This window comes from Lactuca serriola, chromosome 7 (assembly GCF_051521515.1).
Source record: "Lactuca serriola cultivar US96UC23 chromosome 7, Lser_US96UC23_V15, whole genome shotgun sequence".
Lineage (NCBI taxonomy): Eukaryota > Viridiplantae > Streptophyta > Magnoliopsida > Asterales > Asteraceae > Lactuca > Lactuca serriola.
The window spans coordinates 204128754-204154137 of NC_136414.1; the positions used below are offsets into that span (position 1 = coordinate 204128754).

A 25384-nucleotide genomic window follows, 5' to 3' on the forward strand; every position below is an offset into this window, starting at 1 on the left:
ATATTTGAAATTTTGAAAAAAATTTGGAGTAAAAGAAAATTTATTTTTTGAATTTTTTATATTTTTTTTGACTGATTAATCCCGCCAAACCCGATTAATCCTAAATTTCCAATTAATACCCTAATTCTCAACGGTTGCAGAACGCCAAGCGATTAATTCCGATTTCTGCAACCATGGATTTAAGTTAATAATATTTTATTCGATAAAGATGGTGAAAATATGACGTGACAAATCAAGAAAAACTATATAATAAGTCGTTGGTTGAAGATACCGGAAAAATTACAACAATGCAAACTATCTCCAACAATAGTTAAACTAGTAAAAAAAATTGTCTTCACACATAATCATTCATTCACCAATCTCAAAAACAGGATGTCTTACATGAGAAGATGACTTATCACATTTATCTTTGCAAAGAGAAATCACTCGTTTTTTGTTGCTTGATGCCCCAAGATTATTTGCAGCTAGAATCACTCCATTTCCAACACCACTACATTTCCTCAGATCCTTTAAGCTTCTAACACTTGTCACTGTTGGAGGAGTCTCTGGTGCATACTTTGGCACTTGTGGTCTTGGGTTGACTGAAGTCACTTCATCGTAAACAGAAAAGTACTTCTTGATAATACCCGAAACTGAAACTGATACTGATTCAAATGAATAAGCATCCGATCCTTGTTTATGTTCATTTTCCCTTTTCTTTATTCTTGATAAACCGTTATGAACAACTACTTGTGATTGTGGGGTTGATGGGATTTTCTTGTTTAAAGGGTATGCTTCTGTGTATAAAAACCATGTTCCTTTGGAACCTTGGAAAGCATGCTTTATGGGCATTGATTCAGGCAAGTGATAAAAGTAAGACTTCTTCTTGATCTGGTTAATAACAAGATGAAATTTTTAATAATAAGCATATAACAAGAGGTAACACAAGAGCTTAATTAGCTATACCATCAATCCATTGACTTTAATATTTCCTATTCCAGGGTAGCAATCTGAATGTATGCTCTCAAATTTTCCTACATAAATCAAGATCACCATGAACAACTAGAAGATCGGATAATCAATAGCTTAAAGGTACGGATAACCAGTTAAATTTGGTATTTTTATTTTAATGATCATCAGCTTCTTCAAATATTGTTTTTTTTTTTAATCCTAAAATCAGAATCATTCAAAGTAATCGGTTAAATGCACATCCAAACGCCCCTAAACAATATCTGTCTATCTGACCCCTTTCAACATAGAGCAATCGTTTGATAACGAGGTTAATTTCGCGTATCCAAAACCCTGATTCTTTCTTTTAGTTCATTACATGTATTACAATAGGTAAAATAGTCGATGGAGCACGAGAAAAATAAATGAAATCAGTAAATTAGTTAGGAATGAAACGAAACAGGGAGTTCAATTTCAATGGCACTTGCATCAGAACCCATTCAACCAATTTGAATCTAAGCATAAAAGGGTTGAGGAGGGAGAGATTCGTGTTACTCTTAAATTCCGCGGCTGTAAGATGAGGAGAGACAGATATGGCAATGCGGGTGCCTAAGCTGGTGTCGATGAACACAGGGACTTCAATCTCAATGGCCCTTGAATCAGAACCCATTCAACCAACGCCCCCAACAAGACAACAAGGGTTTTAGGCTTTAGCAATTAGCAGTCTCGACTCTTTGCTTGATAGTCTATGGGGTCCGTTTCTTACTAAATAATTCCACTTTAGCCCTTAAAATATGGGTTTTTTTTTGTAGTTTTTAGGGGTCAAATCACAAAATAACTATCAATAACTCTCAATTTTGCTTTTTTAAATTACTTATTTTTAATTAAGAAACCTTTATTATTGTGTGTTTGATTACAATACTATAATTGATCCCAACTTTATGTGACGTTCCATGGACGATGTTATTGTCGAGTCTCAATCCATGGTACTAAACTGAATCGACCAAATTAACATTGAATCAATTTTATCATATTAGATTTAACAAACAATGTACATAATATAATGGATATAATATAAGGTGTTACAATACCATTATATCGTGATGAAATCTACTTAACGGTGTAATGAAACAGTAAATAAAAGTTTATTGGTTTATTGAATACAATTAAAAGATGAATAGCTTAAAGAGTTAATAGTTAATAGTTAACGGTAACTATTTAATGGCATTATACATGTTCTCATTTACAAATTATATTTTTCCATCTACATAAGAGCATACACCATGGTTAAATAAGTCCAAAGCTTATTGCTTATGTCAAATCTATTAAAAAAATATTTTTAAAATCTTCTCAAATGTATAAACTGTTTTGAAATATTTTTTACTAATTAAACATTTATCTTCGTCTATTTGAAAATGTTTTGTAAAAGGCCTTCGTATAATCTTTTATTTTTAAGAACACACCATAATTTATATAGGTGTTATTTTATCAATCATGTAGTTAAAAATATAAAAAATAAAATGCTATAATTTTAATTTACGTATTTAATAAATTAGATACAACATGAGCTAACACTAAAATGAGATAATGTCAGTATAAATACGATAATATTGATTTATTGAGACCATGTGTCGATGCTTACAAAAAGATACAATATAGTCGAACACTAATAATATATGTACATACAAATATAATTACATTGATACTAAGTCTATACTCATCAATACAAAAGATACAACATGTGCTAACACTAATAATATAGAGATACTATTAATAATATGGACTAATACTAATCATATACATACACTAACAATGCATGTATATTATTAGTGTGAGCTCATGGTGTATCTTTTGTATGCATTGTCCATGGCCATGATATCAATGCATTTATACTTGTATTATCTCATTTTCAAAGACAATAAAGATAATCATTGAATAATATAACAAATACCACAATATATAAATAATATATAAATAAGTAGCTGGTGGATAATAACGGATCGATGAAATATTAAAAAATACGCACTTTATATTATATAAATGAAGAAACCATGATAAATCATAAATATGTTTTAAGCCTCAAATATATAGTAGACTTTTTGTCTCACCTTTTGTTATATACACTCCTTGATAGGGATCAACTTTTTTTACCGAAAAATCGAGTCGGAACCAGAACCGGTTAACAGAAATATTGTTTTCAGTTTGATTATCGGTTCTCCCAAACACAAATTTTATCTCGTTTTCAGGCCACTGGTTATTTCGAACTTTGGAACCAGAATCGAAAAAACATAACTTATAACAAGTTTATGACCATTATCAATGTCGTATAAAATATATCTATGAAAATATTCAAGAACAAGACATTAAGTAATTATATCGTCACATGAAGATGTAAAACCCATTTTTGTTATATGTCAGTTACATAGTAAAATATAATATCCATATTATAAAAATATAAAAACAATGTAAAAAAGAAACTAAAATGGTAAAACGATCTTTTTACGTCTGAAATGGACTATAACCACAAAAAATCTGATTTTGGACCACTATACAACAAGCTCAAAAGATTTTGGATCTTATTCACACTTTTTTAATAAGTACGTGGAACAAATTTGCACTTTAGTCTAATATTTAACTCCAAAAGAAAAAACCCACATCTTCTTCTCTGCTCAAACAAAATCCCCATATCCGTTTTCTGTCGCTCTATTTTTCCTCTGAAACTATTTTGATGACAATTCTTCACTTGCCTGCAATCAAAGTGTTTTGCTTGACAGAGAAGAAGCATAAAGATGTTCCTAGCAAACCATTGAAGTCTGGAGAATCAAATTCAAGAAGCACAACTAACAGAAAAGGTAATGTCGATTCTAGAAAAGGCCCATCAAGATTGAAATTAAGCTGCAATTTTCTTTCTTTACCATGAAGATTGTATCTACTTATTCCACGCTTAATGATTTCTACGTAATTCGTTTACCTATCTGTCTGTCTACTCACACCTGTTGCTGTCTATGAATAGGTTCTTTTCAACAAGAACGCAAACCCAAGAAGGTGAGTCTGGAAATCTCACCTCATAGAGCTGGTAAGACTTTAATCTTTGTTGATAAACCGTGGGGCAATTTCTTATCTGAAATAGGTCCTGGGTAGCATAAATACGAATTTCCAACACTCGAGTGTTTTGTTTGCTTCGATTCGATGGTTCCTAAATTATTCTGTTATGATCATACAGTGTCTGCAGTGAGGTTAATGCGGATAGAGTTTGGTGGTGCTTTTGCTGATCTTTTAAACGAGAAAGGGAAGGGTTCAGGTGATAACGAGATGGGATATGTTGAAAGAACACTTGGGTTTTGCACTCGTGATTTGGATGATAGAGATCTCAGATTGGTCCTTCTCTTACCCAATAAATTAATTTGATTTTCCCTCCATTAAATCTTATCTTTTTGATATGGCCGATTATAGGTAACAGACATTGTTGGAGGTACAATTCGTTGGAGAAAATATCTTGATTATTTAATTTTGTCCTTGTGCCATGATCCAAACTCGTTTAGTCATATGGAGCCTCTGCTATTACAGGTACATTTTTTAAAAGGGTGTTTTTGATCTGTTGAACTTACTAAATCCAATTGCTTTCTATAGATTCTTCGGATTGGATTCTATGAGATTGTAAAGCTAGAGGTCCCTTCATATGCTGTTGTAGATGAGGTAATACTAAATAGTAAATATAATGGTTTTTAAAAACCTGTAGGCAAATGTTCCAAATTAAAACAAAGTGAATAATGGAATTTGGCCAAAATTATATGTGAAATTGCAGAACGTGCAGCTTGCAAAAATTGCCCTTAGACCTGGTGCTGGTAACATGGTGAATGGGATTCTAAGGAAGCTTGTTGCACTTAAGGTTTAATCCTTCTCTTATATCACTCAAATTTTCAAAAATTCAAAAGTAGTAATAAACAAGGATTTGTTATTTGATAATCATTGTATACAGTGCAAATAGTGCAATGTGAATTTGGAGTTTAAATTAAATTAGGTTTCACTGTATGCAGGAAAGCAACTCTCTTCCTTCACCTCAACTAGAGGGTGATGATCGAGCACAAGCACGAGCTCTTGCTACTATTTATTCTCATCCAGTTGTAAGTTCTAATTTCCATGTCAATGTCACTAAAATTACACTTTTTCTTTTATCCATTAAGTCCTCTATGGCTAAAGTGACTGTTATATGTCTGGATAAAGTGGCTGTATACATAAGGTCTGTGTCTGAATGAAACTAAATGACCATTTTACCCTTACATTTCCAAAAAAAAAAAAAAAATTCACAGTATTCATCCGTTTTTAACGCTAGAGGAGTTGGAAGGGAAAAATAGAGTAAAAAACAGCCATGTATAGTTGTGTAGATGAAGTGGTTAACCATTAAGTAAAAATAGTGTCTGTCTATCTGCTAAAAACTTTGAAGTGTAGTGGATGGTGAGGCGCTGGACAAAAGACATGGGACGTGAAGAAGCTATTAAGCTTATGAAGTGGAACAACAGCAGTCCCAGTTTTAGTTTAAGGTTTTAATGCCTCTCTCTCTCTCTCTCTCTCTCTCTCTCTCTCTCTCTCTTTTTAATAAAAGATAAATGTTACAAATGTTATCATCATCTCCTACGAATTAATTATGGCAGGGCTAATAGAGGAAAAGGTTTTACACGATCAGATCTTGTGTCACGACTTGAAACTTTGAAGGTGCACTTCTGTCTTCCCCATTTTGTTAAAATTTGTTTTTTTTTTTAATTTAAAAAAAAAAAGTAATTTGGTACCAACTTTTGTTAAAAATTTAGGTGCCCTATGAGCTCTCTCCTCACCTAGATGATTTTGTTCGTATCACAACGGGGATGCAGGTATATCTCAATTGTCAAACACTACACAAAAAAAAAATTGTGAAAGACTTGTGTGTAGAATTGAGATTAGGGAATATGTTTCTATTTTTTTTTTTCCATGTTAAGTCCTGTATGGGTAAAGTAGGTTCATGGGTAATAATGTATGTCTGGATAAAGTGATGTGTTTGTTTCTTTTCTAGACTGAATCAACACTGTCTGAACGACAGACTAAATGACCATTTTACCCTTACATTCTAAAAACAAACTTCACAATACTATAGTCATCAATTTTAACATGAGAGGAAAAGCATTAAGGGTTAGTGTCTGAATACATTAAGCCAGGTTTTTTGGTTTTAACCCATAAAGTCAGTTCCTCCATAGTAAAGTCGAAAGGAAACAGCCATGTACACTTGTCCAGATTAAGTGCTTAATCCATTAACTCAAAAAGAAACAAGCCCCTCCTAGTTATCTGAATCTGGTGCATTTGATGATATTTACAGAGTGTTTTACAAGATGGACTACTAAAAGAAGGATTATGTTCTGTCCAAGATGAAAGTGCAGGTTGTGTTTTTCATTCAGGATTTCATCTAGTAACCCATATATATTCATGGCTAATGATGATACACTTGGGTTGAGGGGCAGGTTTGGTAATTTCTATTGTTGATCCACAACCTGGAGAGACCATAATCGACTGTTGTGCTGCTCCGGGAGGGAAAACACTCTTCATGGCTGCCCGTTTAAATGGCCAAGGTACTTTTCCTTCTACAACCAAACCAATATATATATATATATATATATATATATATATATATATATATATAACATATATATTTTATTTTGTTTTATGGGGTGTAGGAATGGTAACTGCAATTGACATAAACAAAGGGCGGTTGAGGATCCTCAAAGAGACAGCTAAATTGCAACAACTTGATGATGTCATCACTACTGTGCATGCTGATCTTCGTTCATTTCCTGTGAGCAAATTTCAGTGTTTGTTTTTCTATAATTTCCAGCATGCTTTACTCTTTCTACCAAATTTGGGGAATTTACTTTATCTTTTACCTGTAATAGAAACTGTTTCAGATCCAAATTATTGATTTTTTTTTGTTTGTTTGTTTGTTTAAGGAGAATAATCATGTGAAGTATGATAAAGTGTTGTTGGATGCCCCTTGTTCTGGACTTGGTGTTCTTTCCAAGGTATTTTTATGCTTTTGATTTCTCTTCCTGCATCACAATATTATTATTATTATTTTTATATAAAAAATTGAGTATTTTGCAGAGAGCAGATTTACGGTGGAATAGAAAGTCTGAAGATATGGAACAACTTAAAAGTTTGCAAGATGAACTTCTTGATGCGGCTTCCATGTGAGGCATATTTTATATATAACTGGTCAAACGGGTACATTGTGAAGAAATTTTATATAAAGCGAACACCTGAATAATCGAGTAATTACAACCAAAAAAATTGGATGATGATTTTAATTAAGAGTAGATTGCTTTTTTGGTCCCTGAGTATAGCCGGTTTTTTTTCGATTTTATTGCCAAATGGTTTTCTCTTACAATTTTGGTGCTTAGTTGAGGTTTCTGTAACTTTTTTTGGTCCCTGTTCCAGGTAAAATGATTATATTTTTTGGTCCTTAAGTATAGCTGATTTCTGCAATTTTGGTCCCAAAAATATAGACTTTGAACATGGAACAGGGACCAAGAACATTATAAAGGACCCGTTAAAACAAGGACCAAAATTGCAAGAGAAAACTTCTTGGGACCAAAACTGCAAGAGAAACAGCTATACTAGGGGGGGATTAAACATGTAATTGTCATAATAGTTTTTGTAATGATATTAATTAATTGTTTGTGGAATTCAAAATATTTGTCTATGTTGAGCTTGATGAGTGTGCAGGTTGGTAAAACCTGGTGGAGTGCTAGTATACAGCACCTGCTCAATTGACCCTGAAGAGAATGAACAGAGGGTGGCTGCATTTCTTCTCAGGCATCAGGTATGCTACTATCCTTCTTTTTTCATTTTTGGTCCCAAAAAGTTTTCTCTTTCAATTTTGGTCCTTTATAATGTGTCTTGATGTATCAGGAATACAGCATAGAGTCTTCAGAGAGATACATATCGCCTGAATTTTTGAGTGAGGAGGGTTACTATTTCTCTAGCCCTGTCAACCATTCTCTTGATGGAGCCTTTGCAGCACGCCTCCTTCGTTGTTCTTGATTTACCATGCTTCTTCTGTTTTGTAAATTGGAAAGAACACCAGTATTAGTAAGCTCATTGGATTAAGCAAGCTTTGATTTAGTGTTTTCTTAAAAAAAAAAAAAAAAAAAAAAAAAAAAGTTGACCATGTTCATGAAACTTTAATTATTTTGACAGGAGATGATCTCTAACCACAGAAACCATGCAGAATTTGACTTTGCAGATTTAGAGTTGATGTTCTGAGGCATGCAGATGGCTACGGGATAACACGAATGATGGTTGTGAAATGAAGAGGCTCAGCAGATAATGAAGAGGCACATCATCAACCTACTAGTTAGTATATGACTTATGGAACCCATGTATGTGGTTATACCATATCAAAAGCAACACATTTTAGGTGTCAGTGGTGTAAATTACTTCATGTTTGGAAAAACACAGTTTGTGCCACTAGAGATATACAGTCTCACTCTCACATCAGCTCCAAAACATTAATAGCTTGTTTATCTCTTTTTCTCGGACCCTTCTCCTTAATTATTGCTTGTAATCTAATCTGTTGTTATATATATAATGGATAATAACTCGCTAACCTATTCAAGGGGTGGGTGGGATTTTTTAATTTCTACATCTCCTTCTCTTTTTAACCCTATTTTATTTGTGAGAGATATCGTGGATGTAAACCTGAGGGATAGGTGGTGGGTGGGCAAGGTTTCGTAGAAAGTAGGACCAAAATACTTTGGTGGATTTTCAGTATCCACCCAAAGAAATTTTGTTTCCACTTGAAATGTTGAGGGTCCACCCAAAATGGAAAAAATGATAGTCTGGGTTTTTATGCTTTGATATAATCTTTGTTGTTGCTATTATCATGGAGATGTTTTGTTCGCCAATGTTTGTAACCAAGATATTTCTTAAGTTTCATTTGTGTGTTATTGTCCTTGTTTTTACCAGAAACAATGTATGCTTTTGACCAAAAAATTTTGGTTGAATTTGTTGTCCAATTTTCTGTTTTTCATGTTCTCTTGGATTGCTTTTGTGATTTGTTGTTATTGAATGATGTGGAAGTTGGAACATGTAGATTACATATTTGTGGCAAGTGTTTGTGATGGTAGTGGAAACAACAATGGGGTTATAGCGGTTGTGATGGTGGTAACTTGATAATAGTGGTGGCAGCAACACCACAATGGTGTGATGGTTGTGATTGCAGGATGCTGGTGGTAGCAGCAGTGATGTGGTTGTAATGGTGGTGGTTGTTGGTTTTAATTCAAAATGTGTTCAAAATTAGGAGTAACCAAACTTGAACCCATAAACTAAAAAACCAACAAAAATAGATGAAAAATCAAAATCAAACCAGATTTCAAAAATCAAAAAATTGGTTTCAGTTTCGGTTTTAAGTTCAGAAACCGACCCATTAAAATCAAACGGGTCTAAAACCCAAAAACTAACCCATAATATACATTTCTGATTAATTAATATTAAAAAAAAAAACTAAAATATGGAACCTAACCCGATAGGTAAGGATTGAAGATTGGTGTTTTCATGTTTTGGTTGTAATCGACTAGTTTTGTTTTACTTTGATGCCTTGATGGTGTTTTCATATTTTAATTGTAAACTTCTAAACTTTGTAATTTTAATATTTCTTTAAACTATTTAGTTAATTTGGTGTTTTGATTGGTTTTAAATGGCTGGAATAGTGGAAAAAATATGATTTACTTTGTTTACATTGGTTGGAAAATGGTTTAAAACCCATATCTCATAAAACGAATGGATTGGACCCTAGAAACCGAACCCAATGGGTTCTAAAAACTGAAAGCTAAAATTAACGGACTTGGTTCGGTTTTTCTCCAAAATTGACCCAAACTGACCCATGCTCACCCTTATTCAAGAGACACGTGTTTTTGCTTAAGTACATGTTAGTAATTTTAGTCGAAATGTGTTCAAAAGACGTATGATTTTAATTCAAATGTGTTCAAAATAATAATGGTGGTGATGTGGTGGTTGTGATGGTGGTGGGTGGATGTTATGGTTATGATTGTGGTATTGGTGCTGATGTTAATTGTAATTAGTAAGTGATTAGTAGTTTTAATTAGTAAATAATAAGTCAATAATAGAAGATAAACATAAAGGCAAGTTAGTCATACTTAAAAAATTACAACCAAGGTATTAATCTTTTTAGGATTAAGGGTGTTACCAAACCCCCTAAATAAAGACCATCCATGACAAAAAAACAGAAAATAAGACCAAAAATGTTATTTTTGCCAACATAAAAATATATTTTACTCTAAAAATAATAAAAACATAATGCATATCCTTTCACAAAGAGCACTTCAACTCCAAGAAAAGAAAATTATAAATTTTGTATTAGGAGGGTGTTTGGGATTGAGTTTTAAAAGAATTTATTGATTTATTGGTTTTTTGAAAAAGTTTGTTTAGAATTGTTTTTCCAAAACAACTTAGTGATTTATTGAGTTTTTGAAAAGCTAATAAAACAACAAAAAGAAGTTTGACAAACTCAAAAACATTTTTAAAGATAGCTTTTCCATTAGCTTAAAAAAACTTAAAAATGAGATTTTAAAAAATATGTAAATTTGACTTTTTGAAACTCTTTTTAACTTTTTAATCATAACAGCTTCGAAAAAGTGATTTAAATTAAACACCATTTAACTTATTGATTTGTTGGTTTTTGACACTACGTTAATCAAAACATTTTTCTTAAAAACTCTTTTGCCACCATCATAACTCAATAAATATTTTTGTCTAACAGTACTTTTTGTAACATCCCAAAATCCAGGTAAAGCTATTATATCCTTCCATTTTGTCAAGTTGTCAAAAGTGGTCCCTTGAAAGAGTTCTTGTAGCAAATGAGTACGTTGGGCGTACTGGGGAGTACGTTGCGCGTACTCATGCGCTTAATTTGGACGCGGACTCGCTTGGGTACGCTGGGCATACCCAGGGTTACGTTAGGCGTAATGGTCCAGATGCAAACCCTAATATTTGACTTGTGCACTATATAATGGATGCTAAGGCTCATTTCTCAGCCTCCATATCAGTGAGTGAAACCCTAAGAGAGCCTCCCCATCGTCCTTAGCTTGAGAGTGAGTGTTTTGGAGCTAAAAGTGCCTTGGTGTGTGAGTGAAGAAGAATGAGATGAGCTTGTGGAGGCTAGAGCTTGAAGTGCAAGTTTGGATCTGAGATCTACAGAGGAAGGAGCTGCATTTTGAGGTATAAAGATCAAAACTTTCCTCCTTATTTGGTTAGATGATTGCATGGACCATTTCTAGGGTTAAAAGTCCCAAAGGTGGAGACTTTATGAGTGTAATGTACTCCATGGACCTAGATCTGTCCCATTTCAGTGATATTTGTGTTATAGATCCATAAAGTTGCCATCTTGGTCGTTGTTATGAGGTCATGCTTGAGTTATGAGCTTTCTAGAGTTGGGAAATGGAATGTTATGGGTGTTAGTGACTTGTCCAGCCATGCAAAGGCTTAAAGTCACCAACTTTATGGATTAAGAGGGTTAGAAATGGTCAAATCTAGAAGTTGGACGTGGGTCTTAACTGAGTAAGACCCCAAAATGCTTAGAGTCTGAAACTGGGAGTTACGCGGGGCGTAATCCCAATACGCGCGACGTAAGGGGTCGTACACCCCGTTTTCTGTGAAGACACCAAGTATGCCCAACATACATGTGTGGTACCCGCAGCGTAACCCGGGGAGTTGACTTTTGTTGACTTCTAGGGTTTGGTCAATTTTGGGTCTTAGGGTCATGAGAGGGGTAAAATGGTCTGTTATCCTTCTGAGAGTACTAAGAGAAGGAATAGTCTAGCCTTAAGGGGTGTATTGATTTAGAGTGTTTATTTCATATGATTAGGCGGAGGTTGGATCGAAGTATTTTGTATTCTTTTGCATGATATGATTTCTATGTGATTTATGCCATGTATGTACTAGAGTTTTCAGAGTTAGGGCCGGAAGGTCCACAGAGTTAGGGCCAGAGGGCCCACAGAGTTATGGGACTGGAGGGTCCTACTGAGACACATTGACCAGATGGTTAAATAGAGTTATAGCCTCGAGTGGCTAATATGTGTTATGTGTGGTATTTTGAGGAACCCACTAAGCAGTTATGCTTACAGTGTTGTGTTATGTGTTTTAAGTACCAATGAGGATCGCGGGAAGGTGCCAGTTTGATCAGTACACACTCGAGGAGCTTTTACATATTTTGATATTGGGATGTGATGTTATGAATTGATTATGTGATACAATGATGTTTTTATGACAATTATGAATGAAAATGTGTTTTATAAATGTGAAAAATTATTTGAAATTTTGGGTGTTATAGAATACTTGAAAACAGAAATAAAGAAATTTATTTAAGCCACAAAATGTCCCAACTTGAAGAAGCAACTCAAATATGATCACCCCAAGTCTCTAAGAGCTAACAAAATTTACTAATTAATAATAATATTAAAAACAACCCAATAAACACTGACAAGCAAAAGTAGCAGAAGATTACAAAACCTTAATTTAAAAGATATAGAGTCTTCCATTTCTCTTGCTGAATCGAGAAGCCTTTCTGATTGATTCTGACATGATTCACATGTGCAAATGCAATCACTCACACTTTATAAATGATGAATCCCAATCTGGCCTTGAAGTGGAAGTGGTTCAGAATTACTTACCTTTTGAAGATATTGATCCAGTAGCATCTCAATTTCTTCCTCTTCTTATGCACGTGAGAAATGAGAATCACTCCAACAGTTAGAAATATTCAACAATGATGGGCATGGGAATCTACTTTGAAAACATGTGACAAGTAGGTACCCTCGACTATTTGTTTCTCTTGTGGGACAGAACACTTCAAAACATTGTTTCCACTTAGGATGCAGTTTCTTCCCACTATACAAATGTGACATATTTCATGAGAACCCGCAAGTATATCAAACAACATTTGTTTCAGTGCCCTTGCTTTTGATCCCAATTCAACCTTTAATGCCAAAAAAATAAAAAATCTAGTTATACATATGGCAAGTTGATGTGATGTAAAATTGTAAATGATGGCAGGTATACATACCAATGTCTACTTGCTAATACGAAGTTGCTCCAATATGTTAGCAATTATCTTATTTGGCAAAACCTCAAGTAAAGCTTGAACCTGAATAATAAATACATACAAAAAAAGCTTATCATCAACCCCATAAATTATAAATACGATCATGTTGTAAAATGAAAGATAATTACATATACTTACTATGTTTCCATACTCACATGTGGGTCTAACCCCATTAATATATCCTCAAACTGTTGTATTCACGAATGTAGGGCAACTTCAACTATCTGAAATATAAAGTTGAAACTTATGAAACTTTGAATCTAGAAATGGAGAGAAATAAGTCAATCACCACCTAATTTGACCATAATTACTTTGAAAAACTCAAACATTTTGTTAAAAAGTTATAGAAACTAACTGCAATGATCCTACATGTAATGTTCCAAAAATACCGAGTAAAAATTTCATTTTAAATAAGTTAAAACCATTCATCCATTGTTCTAAAAGAAAATCAGAGTCAAAGTATTCTAAAAAAATCAGAGTAATTTGTAAACATTCAGTGCATAATAAATCTCCAAGGGATGTAGTGCAATCAAGTCAGACCCTTCCTTTTGAAAACAAAAATACCTAAAACCATAAACATAGAACCGTAAGCACAAAGCTTAATGAGTTCCCCAAAATACCACATACCATACATATATTGGTCCCCGACCGACATTGGGTCCCGTCCAGTATAGATAGGTCATTCATATGTGGTGGGTCCCGCCCGCCCGATATACATATAAACACATGCAAGAGTCACAAAGGCAACTAACATACTATAAACATAATCCAATGGACCAACATTGGTGCCTTCGACCTGCAAATACTGTGATGAGACTCACCTCAATCTGAAGATAACTAAATCTCAAACACGCTGCTGCTACAAGAGCTCCTCACACTAAACATATCAAAACCAACCCTAATTAATAATTATGGTGATAACCATAATCAAGGCCCATTTCATATTCTCTCTCACTAAGGGTAAAAGACTATTTTACCCTTCCAAGGCTAAACCCACCTAACTTGGCCTAAATCCCAAAAATGACTTATTTCTACTTTTGGGAGTACGCCATGCGTACTCCTTTACTACACTTTGTGTACTGAGTTTCCACAAAAGAAAACGAGGCAAGCCCCATTACACACTGAGTACTCTAGGGTTACGCCTGCTTAATCCTCGTTTCATAAACTTCCTCATTAAGTCCTTAATTCATGAAGACTAAACGTACAACACTCATATTTGACTCTTATGGATGTCTAAAGGCATAAAGTTCCTGACTTTATGACTTTGCATGGCTTAATGGAGTCCAAAACCAAACCCTAGTTCCTTAACATCCTCCAATGACTTAGAACCCTTACATGGCGCGAAAAGCAACCATCAAGATCCCATTTTTATGACTTAGAATCCTAAAAAATGACAAGATATGACGATCACAAGATCTGGAGTAGCTTTTACTCACAATAACCAAAACCATGAAAAACTTTAAGCTAACTTAGATCTTACCAAGGAATCATAAAGGTTCAAGCTTTATACCTTCTGAAGCTTGCAAATGGGATGAAAGTTCTGGATCTTCAAGCTCCAAGCTCACCAATGCTTCTTTAATGGATTCCTTCTTCACCTAAACACACAAAACTCACTTTAAATACTCAAGATCTTCACAAAGTAGCTAGGGTTTTGAAATGACTGCTTTGGGTAGAGTGGAGGTTGAACAGAAAAAGGCCCTAAGGGACTTAAGGTGTTTAAATAGGGTCTCAACCCTATATTTTAGGGTTTTGGAATCAACATGAGCACGCCTTGCATACTCCTCATGTATGCGCCATCGTACTCAATGAATTCCCAGTCATCTTTAATGAGTTGCGCCCAACGTACACATAGTGTACGCCCCGCGTAAGTTCAAAATCTCCATTTTCCACTTCAACTTCAAACAACCATAACCTCTTTGTTTCAACTTCGATTTTGACGTTTTTTATATGCACAGAAAGGTATTGAAGTGCCCCATAATCCTATCTTATTACTTTTGACTTAAAACAAACCGAACTAAAATTGTTAATACACGCAAGAAGCCCGATCTATAACTTTTCCCCTTTCTTCCCTTTGGGTCCAACATACGAATCAAGGGCTTAGACCTTATAACCAATATTATCAACCTTTAACAAGGCCCAACTTTACTTTCTCAAAGCTCAAAGCCTTTATATGATCGAATTCCAGTCCACAACCCCGAATTTAAAAAACGACCCGAAACAGGGTGTTACACTGCATTTCCTCCGACAAATTCATAGGCAAAATGGATCAAACCACAAAAAACTATATTTTTGAAAAAACAAAATTCTAATTTCTTCAACAAACCCATTTGCAAAAACAACTCATTTGATAAAGACAAGCAAAAAAAAAATCCAGAATTAGATGTCTAATTAGGAGACAAAGTCAGTCACACACATGAATGTAAAGAATAATCGAATAGAAAAAGAACATCTTACCCTAAAAAACGAAAAGTAAAGAGAAAAACCAATTTTAGGCCAAACGTTCCCCTTCGGTTGTTCCAATCGGGACCAAATTGACCTGATTGTCCCTGGTGATAAGAGATATCATCTATAAAAACCATTAAACTTCCATCGCCAGTTCGAGCTATGAACCCACTAGCGAAATTACATTCGTTGTACACCATGACCGAAGACAATAGATGAAAGATAAAGAATAAATGTAAGTAATGGTGGTGGTGGCTGTTCATTAGAGGGTGTGACGAGGGTCATTTACCCAATATCGGTAAAACCTAAACCAAAACTGAAGAAGAGTAAGAGAAAAAAAATTCATCTGAAACGGAACCAACGAATTTAATCGACATTCGAAGGCCAAATACTAATGGCGACATAGAGGCTATTTAGGGGTAGTGAGATTGGAAACAAAAACGTTGGGAAGGCGGTGGAAAGCACGAATCCGATATAGAGGCACAGCGAATTGAAATCAATTTTAGGGCTTCCCATGGGCACCACCGGTAGATATATATATATATATATATATATATATATATATATATATATATATATATATATATATTATTAAAAATATGTTTAAAAATGTTAAAGAAATTAAAATAAGGATCAAAACCATACAAAATTTTTGATTTTGCACCTTAATTTTTTTTGGACACTATACATAATTTTTAACAAACTATATGGACCATTTTTGCAGTTTTGTAAAAGAAAATCATCGTCGTCGTTTTTCTTCTTTCTTCTTCGAACTCGGAGAACGCAACGTAAAACCCTAACCACTAATTGCTTCTCTGCATTCTCGCTCTCGCACTGCTTACAGTTTTCTTTCCCCGCCACGCCCCACACTCTCGGCTCTCGACGATCAGGTAACTCTTCTTTCCTATGGACTTCTCTCCACTTTTCCATGTATAAACCAGTTCCAGTTGTCGCTTCTTCTTTAATCCTCCCGCCGGAATGATAGAGACTCATATTTTTACATTCTTTACACTAATTTTTCATTGTGCATGCTCCGCTTAATCTCATATATCTTGCAAACATTAATGTTCTCAGCTGGTTGACAGAGCCTTTCAGAGTTGGGGTCATGAAGAAGTGTCAGATACGGTGAATAACATATTGTTATGAAGCAACATTGGATGGTTAGGGCACTCTCAAAAACCCTAACCCTGTTTCCAATTTCCTTTTCTTCCTCTCGGGCTTGCTCCTCCCATTCTTCGAGTTTTGCTATAAAAAATGTCACCAAATCCAACTTCGATTCGTCTCTCTCTGATCTTCGTCGTCACGTACGAGACTCTGATTTCGTGTCAATTGACTTAGAAATGACTGGAGTCACGAGCGCTCCTTGGAGGGAGTCGTTTGAGTTTGACAGATATGATGTTCGTTATCTCAAGGTAAAGGACTCCGCTGAGAAGTTTGCTGTTGTTCAGTTTGGAGTTTGTACCTTCCGATGGGACCCAACCAAGCAGTCCTTCATTGCCCACCCGTTAGTCTTTTCCTTTGCCTTCCTTTAAGTTCCCCTTTTGTTTTTGTATAATACTGTATGTACAGTTTTTTATGAATCCATCCATGATCAAGCTTTTTGTAGCTGTAGTATATGTCTAACTGTATGTGTTCTATGGACAGGCACAACTTTTACATATTTCCAAGGCAAGAAGTTGGAGGTGATGCTAGATCTTATGAGTTCCTGTGCCAGACATCCTCAATTGATTTCTTGGCAAAGTACCAATTTGATTTCAATGTGTGTGTAAAAGAAGGTACCTTATCCCTTAGATTATAAATCCTTTGTGAAGTTTATCCGAGTCTCTTTTTTGAGCTTTTACAACTTTGGATAAATTCAGGAATATCTTATTTATCCAGAGAACTAGAAGATGAAGCTAGATCGCAATTACATTCAGCACATGAAGATGAATTACCAGAGTCACCATGTGCAATGAAAGCAATTAAAGATGTCCCACTTGTCAGAATGGCAGATATTCTTTTTGTTGAGAGAATGAAAAACAAACTCAATGAATGGCATGATGACCTGTTACAGGTTAGAAATGGAGGGTCAAGCAGGATTGTTAAAGACTCTAATGCTTCAATTGATCAATTTGAGACCATCTTCTTTAGGATGCGACCAGCTATCAAACTTAATGGATTTACTTCCCGCCAACTAAGGTTGATTAAGTCGGTAATGTTTTTTTTTTTGGTTAATATATAGTCTTGAAAAGTAATTTGGTCATGTTTTCTACTTGTTATCAGTTTGTGTGTTTGCACCAAATAATTTCGACATTCAGTGTTGTAATTTTTGTGGGATACAATGCAGATTGTAGAAAAGAGCTTCAAGGATTTAGCTTACATCCGTGTAAATGGTGATTCATGTTCTCAACAAATTATTGTCTACATAGACTCCAGACGGGACCTAGAGTTGCTTATGGTAAAATTCAAGCATTCATCTTAACGACTTAAAGGGGCTGTTTTTTCTTCATTAAGTTCTATATGGGTACAGTGGCTGAGTGGTTTATGATGTCTGTCTGGAATCTGGATAAAGTTTTGTGTAACATAAGATCCTTTTCTTTCCTAGACTGGATACATTCCAAAAAACGAATTTCACTGTATTATTCATCAATTTTAACAGGAGAGGTATTGGGAGGATAAACGCTGAAAAGGCAAATAGGTAAAAGGTTTTTGGCTTAACCCATTAAGTCATGATTCTATACAGGTTAAGTAAAAGAGAAACAACCATGTATAGCTCTGGTGTCCAGATTAAGTGCTTAACCCATCAAGCTCATTAAGTCAAAAATGAAACAACCCCTTAATCTTGTTGCTTTTATTTCAAATATACAATTCAAACATTCCAACCACATACTACAATAAATTAGTATATCTTCTAAATGTTTATATATGATATGCAGAAAGAGGTAAAAGAAAGTCTCTGTAAGGAATCAGAGATGAAAATTGGAGCTGCCATTGGGTTCCGCCATGTAATTGACCTCCTTTCCTCTGAGCAAAAGCTAATTGTTGGACACAATTGCTTTCTTGGTAGGAATTCATTCAATTTCTATACCCCACTTATTTTCTGCCTTTGCTATAACTTATATTATATATTGTATCATATGAAAACAGATATTGCACATGTTTGTAGAAAGTTCTTGGGTCCTCTTCCTTCAAATCTTGAAGAATATGTAACCCTAGTTCATAAAAACTTCCCTTACATAATCGATACAAAGATCCTTCTGAATGCAAGTAATATTTTGCAATTAAAGATGAAGAAAAGTAGCACATCACTCCCCAAAGCTTTTGCCATCATCTGTCCACATATTGCTTCTGCTTCTGGATTGGCTCATACCTCTTCTGTTGCAGTGGAGGTTCAAGTTGATGATATGCGGTATGTTTTTTTTTTTCTTTAAAACTTAAGGACGATTCCAAATGTTGGACTGAATTTGAAATTTTGTGTATACCCGTTTTTGTATTATTATAAATTTGCAGGTAGGTAGGTATTAATTTAAGAATATGTTATGTTGAATATTTATTTTTGTAAATGTAGATCATCAAACTGGAACTCAGGAGCTAAACATGAGGCTGGTTACGATGCTTTCATGACAGGCTGCATTTTTGCTCAATCATGCAAACATCTTGACATCGATTTCACCAATTCTCATTCTTCAAATCTAAATCTAATCAAACAAAATAAGCTTCACAACTACATCAATCTTCTATACCTCAGCTGGAGCAGTGGAGACATAGTCAACTTAAATACCGCTCAAACCACAACAGAATCTTCAGTTTTTAAAATCCAACAACCCAAAATTCCCTTTCAAAACATCGCCTTAATATGGGGGTTCTCATCGAAACTCAAGGCAAGGGCAATAAAGGAAATTTTGTGTAAAGTTTTTGGGTTGACTTCCGTTACATCCGTCTACCATTTGGATAAGACTGCTGTGTTTGTCCAGTTTAGCAACCCCGAATTGGTTTCTGAATTTTTGGAAATGAAATCGAGTTTAGAGAAGAAGAAGAATGATGCAATTTACGTTTTCCACCCGCTTTCAGAGCTTCTAGAAGGCGGACACACATGTGCTGCTTCTTATGAGGCTTACAAACAAATCTGTGGATCGCCTGTTTCTAAAGTCTTGTTTGCTGATCAAGCTGAAGCAGTTGGTGTTAAGGTTGAGACCATAAAGGCTCAACAAAGTGTTTGTTTTCATAATTTGGATACCAAAAAACAAATAAACTGTCAATCAGGTTTTCCTAAAGGAGAGATGCTAGATGTTGTCTCCTGCTGAGACTCTTATAGGCAACCAACTAAGTTTGTGAAATCTTGTATTTTTTTTCCTTTCCTAAAAAGAGATTAATATTATTACCAGCTTTAATTTTTGTAGCAAATTTTTATAATATATGCCGCCTTGTTAGTTTCTCATATCCAACCAGGTTTGTATAAATAACAACCTAAAAAGTTTAAAAAATAAGCTTACTTGTATCATACAAAACATAGCCTTAGCACAATTTATTGAACTTTAAAAAGTTCAATATATCATTTCACTTTTTATTCAATTTTGGTCTTTAATATCTACAATCCATTAAACCCTACAAAGTATAATGACTTTTCCATATCATCACCATCATATTTTTAAACACAACTATTTAAGAATTAAGAATTTTTAATTTAAAAATAAAAGATATAATAATTAAAAAAATACAATACTTAAAAATACATTTATTTAAAAACTATGAAACCTAAAACATACAATATGTAAAGATACACTAATTAAAAAAAAGTTATCTACAATTATGTTTTATCTTAACCTCTTAACAATATTTCTTTTGAATGTCTCATCCCAACTATAAACTCTGACATGGTGTTTGGATCAGGAAAAAGACGAATGTAATATTTCAATCAAAGTTAGTTTGTAACAAATTTGTGATTAATATATTTTCATTTTCGCGAGTTTTTATTTTTAAACATTTCATTGGATTTATTGATTGAAAAAATATGATAAATTATATAATACAATACCCAAAAAGATGGTATAATTTCACTTATGGTCTAATTAGAATAAAAAGAAAATCAAATACAAAAATAATACAAAATTAAATGTGATTATATTGATTTTTGGTTTGAAATTTAATTGAAACATAATAACATTAATTACCTCCAATTTCATTGAAGCATTCTATCGATCAACTCTCTTCGTGTCATCATCTACAATCCATTCAACTCCTATTCAATTATAATCAATATCTATTCAACTACTATGAAGCTCTCATTACGGACGCTCTTATGGTTATCACAAAGTAAAACATTCATATTTTGGTATTATTGTATATACATCTGGATTTTGTTATTCATATAAATAATCATTTGGCTCATCATATATCAAACATGTCAAGTAAAATTTGATTTCTCATCCCAAACACCATTACGTTAATTGTATTTTTTAGATGGAGTGAATTGTTGTCACTTTAACGGACAAAATTATATCAAAATATTAGGTTGTTCTATATTTTACGACGACGTTTTATTTATTTTTTGTTTTTCAATGCCATATAATTATTCCTAAACAAGCCTTTCAAATTAAGTATGAGTTTAAATATCTTTTTGTTAATTAAAGAAAACCTTATGTTGAAGTTATATATATGATGACGTCTCCTAAATTAAGCAGAAAATATAAGTTGACTTTTAAGCCAAAAATTTCACAACGGCGTAGGTCATCGACGACTAGCTAGATTAGATTGTTCCCTAATCAACACACACATGCATGCACCCGCCCCCATGGAATTAAGCTAGCTTTTTGAAACAGTGAATGATCGCACCTGATTCCATGGGTCAACCCCGGCCCCTCCCCCACAACACATACACACACAGAGACGCACCCTATATAACATCCAAAAGCTCCATGTTTTTTTACAGAACATTAAAGCAGAATCAAGTCTCTTATTAATTAAAGACCTTCTGATCTCTCTCTTCTCTATCAAATTCAATACAATGTCGAAAATCATCAGAGTACTCTTCATGGTGGTCGTTTCCATGGCCATAACCATCGTCCTCATCACTATCGCCTCTATTGGTGACAACCACGAAACCTCACTTCCCAAATCACTGGTCGTGAAACCGTTTCCGAAGAGGGTAAGTCGTTTCCTAGCGGAAAACAAAAACCCTAGAGCTGCTGCAGACCACTGCAAGAAAGATGACGAGATTTGCTACATCTTAGAAGGCAAAAACTCGACTTGCTGCAACAACAAGTGTATGGATTTGAGCGACGATAAACACAACTGTGGAGCATGCAAGAACAAGTGCAAGTTTACCAGCTCGTGTTGTGGAGGAGAGTGCGTGAATTTGGCTTATGACAAGCGGCATTGTGGGTCGTGTGGTAACAAGTGCATGCCTGGTGGTTATTGCATATATGGACTCTGCAATTACGCCTAACAAATACATCATATTATTTCATTTTGATTGTTATATATTTTCATGCTGTCATCATTTATGTATTAATTCACACATTCTTGTGTGATAATGCTTATTGGAGCATCAAACTGAAGAGATAAGTTTATATATGTATTCACAGATTCTTCTTAGAACTGCTTGTTGTGTGATTTTTTTGAAAACATTAATTATAGATCAACTTGTTGAGTTGTGGAGTCTTATTGCTTCTAGACTTTTAGCTTTCAAGTGAGAGATTGGTGATTCTGATTTCGTGTCTGGCCCATATGCAGTTTAGAGTCGAATTGGAATACTTGGCAGTTTTAGGGTCGCGCGAAATCAATAATTTCTAGCTCCATATATAAAATCTTCATATAATCGTAGTAATAGTATATCATTAGTATGATTATTAGATTTAGTTATAGACTTGTACATTATATATTCCCATGTTGATTATATAATGAGATAATTACAGGCCATTCAATAATAAAACCATTATGATCATTCGATAATATAGATCATGCAAACCTCATAAACAGTTGCTTTTTTATGGAAAAACCAGCAAAAAATAGAAAGAGAACAAAACCAGGAAAGAAAAAAGAACAAGGTAAAAAGGTACAAATAAGGGTGTTTTGCAAGAAACAACATGTGCTTTATAGTCGACTTCTTAAGGGAAACTTTCAATTTGAAACATAAAAAAGTTTTCTACTCTCTACTTCCAATATACGCAAACGATTCTTAGCTGGATATAATATATACAAGGTAACACGAATTGTTCGCTACACCTTTTTGGTTGCCAAAAACTAGCCACCCATTTACTCTTTTCCTCTTGTGATTATAATCAGCCGCTTAATTACATATATTAGCCAACTCAATCTCCATTTAACAATAATCATGTCTCTCGTGCAGTCGTGTTGTCTAAATCATAATTTTGTCTAGTTTAGTGATGTAATGTAACAATGGACATGAACCCCTTTGCATGGTAACTTACTCGATAGAATAAATTAAATATACTGAGAAAATGACTTATAAGTCCAATAAAGTTTTCAAACGGTTCAAAAAACCTTAATTATGTTTTGTCTGTCCAAGAAAATCCAATAAACTTAATATTTTAATTGTCTAAAAAGGCTCAACTAAGTTCTACTTTTGTTCAATTCTCATTAGGGTCAAGCGACTAATGAAAGTCAACGAACGACATGACTTATGACGTGTACTTAAATATCGGGAAAATGACTTATAAGACCAACGGAGTTTCAAAACCGTTCAAAAAATCATAATCATATTTGTATGTTTAAAAACACCCAAAAAACTTATGTTTTTGCTCAATTCTCATTAGAGACAACCAGATTCATTAGATTAAATGACATGACATTATATTTAATGACATGGAATAAACATATTAGAATATTTCCCTTTATATATCGATTTAGAGCTTGAAGAAGAGAAAAACGAACGACGTCTATGTTCGATCTATTGTAATGACTACTTCTTCTTCTCCCTCTCAGTCGTTGATGTCCAACTCAAGATCTATAAAAAAGATATTTGATGATGCAAACCCTTGCGGATATGGACGCCCTTCTCGGATTTGGATATATAGAACGGAGGATCATCCAGAGAAAATTTTCAAGGCTTCTTCGAACAGGCGGTAAGTGGAGTTGAAAGCTTTATTTGTTTGGTTACTTCAAAAACAAGAACTTATTAAGATGAACATGATAAAGCTTTCAATTACACTTACCCATCTGTTTGAAGAAGCTCTTGACTTTTTCTCTAGCTGATGATCCTCCATTCTAGATATCCAAATTTGAGAAGGATGTCTACATTCAAAAGGGTTTATCAAATATCTTTTTTGTAGATCATGAACATCAACGATTAAGATGAGGAAGAAAAAGAAGTAGTCATTACAAGAGATTGAACACAAACATCATTCGTTTATCTCTTCTTCAAGCCCTAAATCGATATATAAAATGACAAATTCTAATCTGTTTATTCCATATCATTAAATTTGATGCCATGTTATTTGCCAACTGATTGTATATCTAATGAATCTGGTTGCCTATAATTAGAACTGATTTTTTGAACATACAAAACATGATTGAAATTTTTTGAACGGTTTCAAAACTTTGTTGATCTTACAAGTCAATTCCTTGATATTTAATTTCACGTCGTAAACAATGTTATTCGTTGACTTTCATTAGTCGGTTGACCCTAATGAAAAATGAACAAATAGTTGGACTTTTTAGACAAAAAATTAAGTTTGTTGGTTTTTTTTTAACAAACAAAACATAATTGAGTTTTTTCAGCGTTTTGGAAACTTCGTTGGAATTACGATTCATTTTCACAAATATACTCTAGCAGTAATTACATACTAGTAATATTTATTACTTGACACATAGGAGTATCATTTATTGATCGAGTCAAATATTTGGTCTTACATACTAGTAATATTTATTACTTGACACATAGGAGTATCATTTATTGATCGAGTCAAATATTTGGTCACGTTGAGAAGTTAATTAGCTTATAAACCAGAAATTTAAGTAGATTATAAATGCGTTTGTGTGTATATATATGTTACTACGTACAATACTTGTGTAACCAGGCAGCATACATGCCTATGAACAATTAATTCATGCAAGTATCATCGATCGAGCACTGAAGAACCTCTCAAACACATGATGAGTTACATACGATTAAGATTAATTAATAATGCATTTTGATGATTAGGCGTAATTGCAAAGCCCGTAAATGCAATAACCGCCAGGCATACACTTGTTGCTACACGACCCACAATGCCGCTTGTCATAAGCCAAATTCACACACTCCCCTCCGCAACAGGAGCTCGTAAACTTGCACTTGTTCTTGCATGCTCCACAGTTGTGCTTATCCTCGCTCAAATCCATACACTTGTTGTGGCAACAAGTCGAGTTTTTACCTTCTAAGATGTAACAAATCTCATCGTCTTTCTTGCAGTGATCTGCAGCTCGAGGATTATTGATCTTCTCAGCTAGAAAACGACTTACCCTTTTCGGAAGCGGTTTCACATACGGTGTCTCTGTAGTCACCATTAATGTTTCTTCATTGTTATCACCCGTGAAGGTGATGGTGATGGCGGCGGCCATGGCTATGGCTATGATGAAGAACATTACCTTCATAATCTTCATTGTTGAATGTTGAAACGAAGATATACAAGGAAGAGAAAGATCGATCAGATTGGAGTACTGTTTGAATTGAAGGTGTTTTGTTGTTAAGAGATTGATCAGGGAGGTGAGGTGAGGTGGGTCGTTGTAAGGTTTTGGAGGTTATATAGGGTGGCCGGAAACGGTGGGGGTTGACCGGCGGGGATCCAGGAGAAGGGCATGTGGTGGAGTAACGATGTGAGTTCAATTTTTTAGTACTATTTGGAAAGGTTCATTAATTATGCATGGAAACTGCAAATGGAAGTTAACTTTTGTTCG

The 25384-nt window shown here is 34.2% G+C and overlaps 5 protein-coding genes across 9 annotated transcripts; 3 read left to right on the forward strand and 2 right to left on the reverse strand.

Annotated features, from left to right (window-relative positions):
- Positions 1-295: 295 nt before the first annotated feature.
- On the reverse strand, positions 296-1671 carry LOC145065017 (ubiquitin-protein ligase). The gene is made up of 3 exons (XM_079012362.1): positions 1483-1671; positions 946-1013; positions 296-870 (listed from the first exon to the last, which is right to left on the reverse strand). The coding sequence occupies exons 1-3, from the start codon at positions 1595-1597 to the stop codon at positions 349-351; spliced, it is 705 nt and encodes a 234-aa protein (XP_078868488.1). The 5' UTR covers positions 1598-1671; the 3' UTR covers positions 296-348.
- A 1888-nt stretch (positions 1672-3559) lies between these two features.
- On the forward strand, positions 3560-8587 carry LOC145061889 (NOL1/NOP2/sun family protein / antitermination NusB domain-containing protein). Of its 2 annotated transcripts, none has more exons than XM_079009469.1 (18): positions 3560-3779; positions 3941-4003; positions 4151-4305; positions 4381-4494; positions 4558-4623; positions 4733-4816; positions 4965-5051; positions 5377-5468; positions 5580-5640; positions 5736-5795; positions 6275-6335; positions 6417-6524; positions 6630-6748; positions 6900-6971; positions 7054-7139; positions 7675-7771; positions 7861-8040; positions 8149-8587. In XM_079009469.1, exons 1-17 carry the CDS (start codon positions 3656-3658, stop codon positions 7990-7992), a joined length of 1581 nt encoding a protein of 526 aa, XP_078865595.1. In that variant the 5' UTR covers positions 3560-3655; the 3' UTR covers positions 7993-8040; positions 8149-8587. The 2 variants fall into 2 exon arrangements, with proteins under 2 accessions (XP_078865595.1, XP_078865596.1); XM_079009470.1 differs by having other exon boundaries at positions 8180-8587.
- Positions 8588-16247: 7660 nt separating this feature from the next.
- Positions 16248-19894, forward strand: AHG2 (Polynucleotidyl transferase, ribonuclease H-like superfamily protein). 4 transcript variants are annotated; one of them, XM_079009505.1, is made up of 8 exons: positions 16248-16401; positions 16597-17015; positions 17156-17286; positions 17371-17702; positions 17838-17948; positions 18427-18553; positions 18638-18899; positions 19059-19894. In XM_079009505.1, the coding sequence occupies exons 2-8, from the start codon at positions 16654-16656 to the stop codon at positions 19792-19794; spliced, it is 2061 nt and encodes a 686-aa protein (XP_078865631.1). In that variant the 5' UTR covers positions 16248-16401; positions 16597-16653; the 3' UTR covers positions 19795-19894. The 4 variants fall into 4 exon arrangements, with proteins under 4 accessions (XP_078865631.1, XP_078865630.1, XP_078865632.1 ...); XM_079009504.1 differs by having other exon boundaries at positions 16249-16401; positions 16586-17015; XM_079009506.1 differs by lacking the exons at positions 16248-16401; positions 16597-17015 and having other exon boundaries at positions 17162-17286; positions 17390-17702.
- Positions 19895-21425: 1531 nt separating this feature from the next.
- LOC145062588 (stigma-specific STIG1-like protein 3) lies at positions 21426-22071 on the forward strand. The gene has a single exon (XM_079010168.1). The coding sequence runs from the start codon at positions 21495-21497 to the stop codon at positions 21933-21935; it is 441 nt and encodes a 146-aa protein (XP_078866294.1). The 5' UTR covers positions 21426-21494; the 3' UTR covers positions 21936-22071.
- Positions 22072-24649: 2578 nt separating this feature from the next.
- Positions 24650-25090, reverse strand: LOC145064740 (stigma-specific STIG1-like protein 3). The gene has a single exon (XM_079012117.1). The coding sequence runs from the start codon at positions 25088-25090 to the stop codon at positions 24650-24652; it is 441 nt and encodes a 146-aa protein (XP_078868243.1).
- Positions 25091-25384: the final 294 nt, after the last annotated feature.

Bases quoted from the DNA above. Each gene is read 5' to 3' on its own strand.
- LOC145065017 (XM_079012362.1), bottom strand. From the start codon at position 1,597: ATGGGTTCTGATTCAAGGGCCATTGAGATTGAAGTCCCTGTGTTCATC. The intron at 1,014-1,482 runs GTAACACGAATC...TGATTTATGTAG, and splicing joins TACAGCCGCGGAATTTAAGA to GAAAATTTGAGAGCATACAT. The intron at 871-945 runs GTATAGCTAATT...GTTATTAACCAG, and splicing joins TTAAAGTCAATGGATTGATG to ATCAAGAAGAAGTCTTACTT.
- LOC145061889 (XM_079009469.1), top strand. From the start codon at position 3,656: ATGACAATTCTTCACTTGCCTGCAATCAAAGTGTTTTGCTTGACAGAG. The intron at 5,469-5,579 runs GTTTTAATGCCT...TAATTATGGCAG, and splicing joins AGTCCCAGTTTTAGTTTAAG to GGCTAATAGAGGAAAAGGTT. The intron at 6,749-6,899 runs GTGAGCAAATTT...TGTTTGTTTAAG, and splicing joins CTGATCTTCGTTCATTTCCT to GAGAATAATCATGTGAAGTA.
- LOC145062588 (XM_079010168.1), top strand. From the start codon at position 21,495: ATGTCGAAAATCATCAGAGTACTCTTCATGGTGGTCGTTTCCATGGCC.
- LOC145064740 (XM_079012117.1), bottom strand. From the start codon at position 25,090: ATGAAGATTATGAAGGTAATGTTCTTCATCATAGCCATAGCCATGGCC.
- AHG2 (XM_079009505.1), top strand. From the start codon at position 16,654: ATGAAGCAACATTGGATGGTTAGGGCACTCTCAAAAACCCTAACCCTG. The intron at 17,016-17,155 runs GTTAGTCTTTTC...TTCTATGGACAG, and splicing joins CAGTCCTTCATTGCCCACCC to GCACAACTTTTACATATTTC. The intron at 17,949-18,426 runs GTAAAATTCAAG...TATGATATGCAG, and splicing joins GGGACCTAGAGTTGCTTATG to AAAGAGGTAAAAGAAAGTCT.